The sequence below is a fragment of the Arctopsyche grandis genome, chromosome 1 (genome assembly GCF_051622035.1).
Source record: "Arctopsyche grandis isolate Sample6627 chromosome 1, ASM5162203v2, whole genome shotgun sequence".
Lineage (NCBI taxonomy): Eukaryota > Metazoa > Arthropoda > Insecta > Trichoptera > Hydropsychidae > Arctopsyche > Arctopsyche grandis.
Genome location: NC_135355.1, coordinates 10667027 through 10676545, shown reverse-complemented (window position 1 = coordinate 10676545; position 9519 = coordinate 10667027). Strand labels below are relative to the sequence as shown.

At 31.2% G+C, this 9519-nt stretch overlaps 1 protein-coding gene across 1 annotated transcript; it reads left to right on the top strand.

Moving 5' to 3' along the window:
* LOC143918255 (uncharacterized) lies at window positions 1-9462 on the top strand. The gene is made up of 4 exons (XM_077440043.1): window positions 1-205; window positions 5062-5253; window positions 5391-5478; window positions 8111-9462. The coding sequence occupies exons 1-4, from the start codon at window positions 151-153 to the stop codon at window positions 8259-8261; spliced, it is 486 nt and encodes a 161-aa protein (XP_077296169.1). The 5' UTR covers window positions 1-150; the 3' UTR covers window positions 8262-9462.
* Window positions 9463-9519: the final 57 nt, after the last annotated feature.

The following is a 9519-nucleotide window of genomic DNA, read 5'->3' as shown; positions in this document are numbered from 1 at the left end:
GCCCAGTCGTCCATCGTCAGAGGCAATGAAAATGGTGACGATGAGCGGTGATGGAGCGTGACCACAAAAGGTGAGACTGTTACATACACACGTGTATATACGTACATACATATATAAAGAAGAGACTGATGGACCGGTCGCCAGTCCACCATGGCGCGTCTTCACTTGGTGTTACTACCGCTGGTGTTCGCCGTCGCATTTGCAGGTACATTTTTCAAATACACCTTGTTACCTACATAAATATAAAACGTGCACGGTAATAGGTTACTAGTTACTACAATATATAATACATACATATGTACATATGTACTGGAAATCAATTCATGTACATAAATATAACGAATATATTGTATTTACTATATTGTGAATTAAAAACTAGTCATCTAGAAAAAAAATATTTGGCGATTATTGGTCACAAAGGCTCGCCCAAAAGTCACTAAAACCTTTATAACGGAACATCTGGCAGCCGAAAGTCCATCATACTAAAGATAACTATCATACTATAATTCGAGTGCCAAATATTCTGTATTCGGGATTTTCATGGCAAAAATTGTCTTTTGGGCGATCGCAATCCAACTACCGAAAAAAATATATGTCATTGACACTGGTTCATTGAAATTCGTGCCGTGCATTTATTCATGTCATCAAAATATACATACATATGTACGACGGCCGTAGCCAGGGGGGGATTATGAGGCTATGAGAGCGCCAGCCCCCCCCCCCCTAAAAAAATTCGTAAATTAATTCTTTGCACCTTGAATTAAAACATCTTTTATGTTTTTATTGAATAAACAAGAAAACAGTAGGTATTAAAGCGCCACAGACTTAATTTTGTTTTCGGCAAAATTAATTTGATAATTTGGTCGGAAAAAGTCATAAAAACCAGAGATCTGGAGCAACCGCTTTTTTTAACCGACGCCTAATTACTTGCTCCGAATAGTTTTAATTGGAATCTTGGTATTTATCATTTTTATTTATTTATATATACAAAAGTTTATTTATAGACAATTAATTTATTATTAAAATATTTAATAGTTACTATAAATATATCATAAAAATAGGTGTTAAATACAAATAATATAACTTGTCCCAAAATGTCATAGTAGCAAGAATAGAGAAAATAACCAAGAATATATAATAATTTGATCTCGATAGAAAATTAAAAAAGAAAGTATATATGAACGTCCATTTGTACAAACCAACAATAAATGAAGAAAAGTATACAAAAAAAAAAAAAAATTTAATATACATACATATGTAAGTATATTATAAAAATACATGTATATATATATATATATATATATATATATATATATATATATATATATATATATATATATATATATATATAAATATTACTCTTTTATTACACAGAGATGTGTTACACCAGGGTTTTAACCCATCAAATATTGAATTTATCATAAATTGAAAAACAAATTACAAAAAACGCATTCATTTAATTTTTGAATGTAATTCTAATAAAAAAAAAATATATATATATATATATATATATATATATATATATATACATATACATCCAAGAAATCCAGGAACGAAAAAAGCTTATAAATTTTTCGTTTCCTGGGTTTCAACCCCCCCCCCCCCAAATATAAAATATTATTAAAATCTAAAACTTATTTCAATATGTTAAGTTTAAATGTATATATACATATGTATACATACACATGTACATACATAATATACAAATATGTATCTAAAGTTCATACGTAAAAAGACATGCATAAAGCTTTGGCCGCACGCTGCCGTTCGTGTCGCAGACGCAATAGTGCGGTCAGACCTTAAATTTTTCCATTCAATAAGTTAGAAGACTCTTACTATCTATCATATTTTTCAGAGCCTATTACTGTATTATTGTAGTTGCAAAATATTCACGTGATATAGCTTTTGTACGAAAAAATGCATGTTTTCCATGATTTGAACCACCTGGTTTGAAAACCAACAGCTTACTGTAGCATACTTAAAACGGGTCTACCTCACGAGCCCGAATGTGAAACGCCCGAAAACGCAAATATCGGAAGGCAAAGATCGAAAATCGAAAGATAAAAAAAGGGTGCATGGTAAACGGTACATATTCACTTATGTAATTTGCGCGAGCAGGATACAACAGGAACAAGAAGAATAGGCTTTTCCTCCGGTATTCTGCGCGCGCACATTAATACGGGAGGAAAATCCTGTTGTATCCTGCTCGCGCAAATTAAGTGAGTATGTACCGTTTACCATGCACCCTTTTTTTGAACTTTCGACTCAAGATCTTTCGATTTTCGATCTTTGCCTTCCGATATTTGCGTTTTCGGGCGTTTCACATTCGGGCTCGTGAGGTAGACCCGTTTTAAGTATGCTACAGTAAGCTGTTGGTTTTCAAACCAGGTGGTTCAAATCATGGAAAACATGCTCATTTCGCTGCATGCTCATTTCATACTTTTGTCTCGCCTTTTGACATTTTAAACTTGCCAGAAAGATCCAACTCAATTTTAAGAATTGCCAGAATTGATATTAAAAATTGATAGTTCGGATTATCCGTGTTTTTCAATTATCCGGTCCCGTACTCCCCAGCATTTGCCCGGATCATCGAGATTTCACTGCGGATTTAAAAACGTTCCAAAGATGTACATTCATATATAAATTTTTCACTCTCAACAAAGGTTTTAGAAAATTTCTTTTATATGAACATACATATGTACATATGTACATATGTATGTATTTATGTATGTATATATGTATATATGATATTATAAATTAAAACCTATATTACCTACATATATGTATGTACATCAGTGGCGTGTGGTGATAATCTTGCTATTTTTGTCGCACAGCCTTACTTACGTGTGTGCGAGCAGGATACAAGGGGACTCGCTATGACGTTATCCTACTCGCGCTCACGTAAATAAGGCTGTGCGACAAAAACAGAGAGAATGTCACCGCACGCCACTGATATACATTAATTTTAACATGTCGAATATAAAAGACAAGGTCCGTCGCAATAAATTGACGACCGTAATTAAAGATACCACAACAAATTTATTTAAGTGCTTAGCATTTTCCTTATTATACGTGTTATTTTTCCATCACTTAAGATGGGTATAATAAGAAAAAAAATGACGTCATACTAACGCTGATGCTATACGTCGTTTTGAAAATCACGATTTACCCTTCGTGAATACTTTTCGAATGAGTCGCATTGAACGTGACGGTCATCAGACTAACATCGGTCGAGACAGTCTTCCAAAATCCAAACAAATAAACAATTTGAAGCGTTCGTATGCTAATCATATGATAATATGTAGATTTTAAGTTTTGCTTTCTAGGTACATACACACATAGGCGTCATGTATATATTTGAATAATATAGTTAAATAAAATATATTATTCAAATATTCTCTTGCTGGTGGAAATCCCAACTTGAAAATTGTACAATAGTTCGCTTTCTAAATACACGCGACATCTTTATGTATCTGTTTATTGATTTTTAAACGAAACTGGTCGTCTTGATGAGATGCTGAAAATTTTGCAACCAAATTTTGCATATAACAAACTAAATATTTGTCAACAGTATTTTTACTTGTTAAGAAATAGTAAAATTATCAATAGATTACATTTATTATGTTGTTATAATTGTCGGTCGACGCTACATATGTGCATTTAATATATTTTTCATAACAAATTTTCATTTGTTTTATTATTATGTGTCCGTCTTTTTTTTTGTGATATGAATGGAAAATTCCGGCTATTTTACTGATTTTATCAGTTCAATCAACTTATTTAAGATTTTGTTTTTGTTTTGATAAACTCATTAATGTTTATGTCCCCGTAGCGTCCTATTCTGAATAATGATAGGATGGACATAATGAATAGACTTGTTTACTTCTTGATGACCGTTCTCAGTTTGCGGTCAGTAAAAACCGTATATGCTAATTCGGGGAATTCCTTAAACGCGACGATAATTGAATACGAAGATGAACATTTATCTCGGAATACTCGTTGCGTATTTCCCACGTTCGACTTAAGCCGATTAAACCCATAGCTTTGAATAGTGTTTAAAATAGTTCTTATTCTGTGGTTCATGGACTTGGACGCTCCATGGCTGATATGCACATTGCAGGGCTCGAAATGGAAATTTTTACAAATGGGAGTAGTTTTCAAAACATGCTTTTAATATTTTTTTTGTATTATAATACACTAGTGATTTTAACTGGCTTCGCTCGGTGTTTGTAATATAAACCGCTTAAACATGGCCAATCTAATAGTAAATATTTTATTAAATTTATTTGAATAGTTTTATTTTATTTAAATTTATTTGAATGTTCATTTGTTTTTAATTACATTTAACGTCACGGATTCTACGAACCAACGATAGTTACATATGTACATACAAAGTATCTTTCGAAATTATATATTAGACTAGTGGTTTTACCTGGCTTCGCTCGGTATTTGTAATATAAACCGCTTAAACATGACTAATCTAATAGTAAACGTTTTTTTTAATTTATTTGAATAGTTTTATTTTATATAAATTTAGCCAGAAATGGTACTTCCCCTTATATATTATATATGTAGGTTTCCTCTTTTTTAAGTTTCTTAATTCAGTTATCTCCCAAGCCGATATACATAATATAAATACATGGAATCGTAAAACCTTCGAATTGAATGGAATTTGGAATCCGTTTTTCAAGTAACATTAGTGCATCCAGTTTGTTAAAAAAACCAGTAATTTAAATGGTTTTCGGCTATAGATAGATATGTATATGCCTTTAGCGGAATTGAAATGTAAAGCATTTTACATACTTGTCGTCAACAATTGTGATTCAATATTGCAATATTGGCATATTATGTATTTTCGGCCAAAACTTACGAAAGGGTACGGACATTTTGGATTTTTCACGAAAGGGAGCGGCGCTCCCAACGCTCTCGTCCATTTCGAGCCCTGATACAATGAATATAAAATGTTGAAGTTTGAACAAATATTGTAGAGCGGTGAAAAATTAACATAATTACAAGAAAAATCTTTGACTCGAATCTAATTTGTATGCTCTATTTTTTCAGATGTAGCTTACTACGTGCCCAAGGCATTCTACACAATTGACAAATTTGGACATGAATCAGCTCCAGTGTTACTGTTTGGTGGTCTTCGAGCCAAACGTAGTCCATTCAGTACAGCTAGTTCATCGTCTTCAAGCTCGTCCAGCTCCGATGGATATGGACAATCACAGACCTTTTCGGTCAGCAGTAACAGTGGTTAGTAATATTGTATGCGACGATGCAATTTTCTTTTGGCCGATTTATATGCACCCAATATTATGAATTGATATGAGATACTAATGTACATACATATGCATGTATTTTAAATTAATTATGCAATTATTATGTTTCAGTACCAGGCTATGATCCATACTTAGCTCAAGCCGTTCCTGTCTATCAGAACACATACTCTCAACCTGGAACATTTCAAGCAACTCCCGTGTATGTATTTTTAATAATCTTTACGAACGATTGTTCTTATGGTAGCTTAGTCACTATTGCTGTCACTTAAACATCAATCAAAACAATGAAATGCAACTTAATTAAATAGTTGCTTTTCTACTGATAAAAAAATTGATACGAGATTCTAAGAAAGAATGATTTCATTCAAAAATGTAATTGAAAAACCGTGATGCATAAAGCGTGACCTCTTCAAACTTTTTTCTTTCATCTTAAAAAAGAAATAGCATGCATAAGTTTTTTCAAAATGCACGAACTTTTTATGATCTCAACATTTACATATGCCATATAATACCGTACTATTTGCATTTCCTGTTAAATCATTAGATATTATTAAATTGTGTTTGCATTTCCTGTTTAATCATTGGATATTATTAGATTTTTGTTTATATGTATATATTTATGTTGTTACCTAAAAATAATAAACGCATATGGGATGTATTTTTAATATTTCCCATTATTAACTGTTAACAAGAAAACCTATTTCAGCGGAAGCCATTCAACTAATCAAAGTCTCTCATCTCACGGTATATTCAAGGCTATCTAGTTTTTTAAACGTGTACGTCTGAGCCTCAATTTACTGAATTTCTCGATCATTAAAACGTTTATCGACCGGTTTATTTTGCTTATTTTTTATTTTGTAAAATTCTCGTTAAATCGTAGAAATTGTCAAAACGGAAACGAATCGGTTTTCGCGGTCAGTGCTGTGCAACCGACCGTGTTCATCAGTTGGAATCTTCCGGCACGAAATTACAAAAGCTTCGAGTACAAAAGAATGAAAAAAAAATAATGATGTATCGAACAGATAGGATAGGCAACAAAATGGTTGAAGAACTCTAAAACTGATTTTTCGGAATCAAATAGCAATAATGACGCGTCTTTTTCCACAATAGGAGCTCACTTTTTGCCTTATATAGTTTATATAAATTTTATTTTCATTTCAAACTTTTGTTGGTGCTATGCTATACATGCATTGTAGCAATTGAAATATAACTCAATTGCTGAAAAAATGAACATTATAAAATGCTCTACAATATTCTTGAAACTTTCTTAACAGTTAAATTTTATATCTTGCAAATACCGTATTTAATTCTCCAGTAACGCTTGGATCAGTAATTTAAATACCCACATCCATACATATTTCAAGAATAAAAGTTATATATTTCTGAAATACAACCAAATTATTAGGATAAATCACATTTTCAATGTATGTACATATGTTACAGTGGAAGTGTATTTTCAGTTGTAATATATTCCAGCTGGCGTTATAGATTAATACAACTAAAATTTTTGAGAAATTAGGATTAGTGTAAATAAATATTAGGGACTTATTCTTCGGCACATTTAAAATAAATATTTATCCAGGGAATTCATAAGAGTAGAATATCAAGCTGAATAGATTAATCGATTTTTGGTTATATTTATGACTTTTTCGGATCAAATTAATTTTGCTATCTTGCTATTTTTTCGAAAAAACAAAACGTCTGCAACGCCTTAATATGGTTTTCTTGTTTATTCTATAAAATAAATAAAATAGGCGTGTTAAATTCAAGGCGCAAATAATTCATTCACGATCGTATGATATATCTTGAAATAATACTCATAGTTATAATATATTATTTTTAAAATTAGGGGGGATGGCGCCCCCATAGCCCTCTCTGCGGTCTCCGTGACTTGACAGAATGTTAAAAGACAGAAAACGCAAATATCGGAAGGCAAAGATCGAAAATCGAAAGATCTTAAGTCGAAAGATAAAAAAAAATGGTACATGGTAAACGGTACATACTCACGTACATACTCACTTAATTTGCGCGAGCAGGATACAACAGGAACAAGAGGAACAGGCTTTTCCTCCCGTATTAATGTGCGCGCGCAGAATACGGGAGGAAAAGCACGTTCCTCTTGTTCCTGTTGTATCCTGCTCGCGCAAATTAAGTGAGTATGTACGTGAGTATGTACCGTTTACCATGCACTATTTTTTTTTTATCTTTCGACTTAAGATCTTTCGATTTTCGATCTTTGCCTTCCGATATTTGCGTTTTCTGTCTTTTAACATTCTGTCAAGTCACGCAGATTCCCCTCTCTGCTATAGCCGTGGTACATACTATCATAATATAAAATTACCATCTCAATTCTGTTGCGTTTGTGTATGCTATGTATGTCGGGCTAAATATTAGCCATTATTAAAATCTTAAATTTTTTTATATATTAGTATTATTCATTACTCTTTTGTTAGGAAATTATAAATAAATACATGTACCGAAAATATGATTGATCCTGAAAATTTGATTTTATATCGTAAACATGATTTATTTAATCCACATGTACATACATAGGGATATCATGTAAGTATTCATACATATTTTGATTTAAAGATATAAAATAAGCTATAAAGGTTTCATAACCGGAAATAAATAATACGTGCAATGTATAATATAATATTGACTACATACAACCTTATGTAAATATGTTCATAAGTGCACACAAATGTGTAAATTTCTCATTAGTACAATATTGACAGTTATAATGATAAGATACTCACTATATTCTCCAAGGTTACATTTAATTTTATGATTTTAAAATTTTCCGATGTATATAATATTTATTATTTTAGGATTTATAACCGATTTGGGGAGGATGGGGGCATTTCCGGCGTTGGCATCACCGGAACATCCACAGGAGGAAATGGCGTCTTCTCCAGTTCTTCTTCTACAGTAAACTCTGATGGTCAAGTTCATTATACAGCACAAACAGGCAAATTTTGAATAATTAATGGAAAGTTTGTATATCATACTAATCATTTTAAACTAAATATTAAAAAGGGATTCGCGAAAATAATTGTAATGTAAAAATTTGATATTAATGTATATAATGTAAATGAATGTATTGGGAATTGCTGCAGCAATTTCAATTTTCGTTTAGATTCTACGGGGCTATTTTGGATGATGGTGCATTTATTTAAAAAGTGATAATGTTTGATTGTAACGAACCAAATTTAGTGATATGATGTAAGTTAGTTGTATACTGAATAAACTATTACAGCGAACGATGTGTTTTAATTTTCATCTTTTTGTCTAAAATCATTTTATGATTTCAATTTTTTAAATGTTTACGCATTACAAAAATTATATGTTTACCTATAATTATACAGTAAAGGTACTGATACAATTTTGAACAGATTTATTTATTTATTTTAAATTTAAATAAAAATATTTACTTCAAACTCGTATATTATATTTCTCTGGTGATTTTCTCGTTTACACGTTTCGATAAACGTTTTCAATATGATGAAAGGGTTTTGTATTATTATGATTCGCAGTGGTATAAAGGCCTATTTTCTTACCATGGAAAAGATCTCTGTCAATGCACTTAGTATACATATAACACATTTACAATTATTGGTAATATTTTATTTTATGTACAATTTTGATTTGTAAATATGAGCCGTTATATTTGTAAGTGGCTTAAGAGGGCTGGACCCTAGCGCCTTGTCCATACAAACGTATTAGACTTCTCCCTTCCTCAATTATGGCACTGGAGAAATTATTTTTTAATATACTATGAATATCCACTATAGGCATGTTTCAATTTATTTTTATTTTTTTGATTAATTGATTTTTTGATTTTTGATTTTTTGATTAATAAAAAAAATGGAAAAATGACTATGGTGGATATAAATAGCATATTAAAAAATAATTTCTCTAGTGCAGGCCTGGGAAAACTCTTTGGATGAAGGGCCATATTAGAAATTAAAAATGAGCGGCGGGCCGCAAGTAAAATACTATTTTTAGATATTCACTATCGTGAAAGGAATTAAAACATATTTTTTTTACATTTCATACAAAAAAATAATTTAATTTGACGAATGAAACTGTTTTACATCTTTATTTTGTAATTGAAATTCTTAAAAATGCTTGTAAATTTTCATCTGTGATGCTTGATTGTAAAGAATTTTTATTGATATTCGATATATATTAAATCAGCATCCCACTGTAAATATATAATCTTAATTTATATCTCCGT

Bases quoted from the DNA above. Each gene is read 5' to 3' on its own strand.
- LOC143918255 (XM_077440043.1), top strand. From the start codon at position 151: ATGGCGCGTCTTCACTTGGTGTTACTACCGCTGGTGTTCGCCGTCGCA. The intron at 206-5,061 runs GTACATTTTTCA...CTATTTTTTCAG, and splicing joins GTTCGCCGTCGCATTTGCAG to ATGTAGCTTACTACGTGCCC. The intron at 5,254-5,390 runs GTTAGTAATATT...ATTATGTTTCAG, and splicing joins TTCGGTCAGCAGTAACAGTG to TACCAGGCTATGATCCATAC.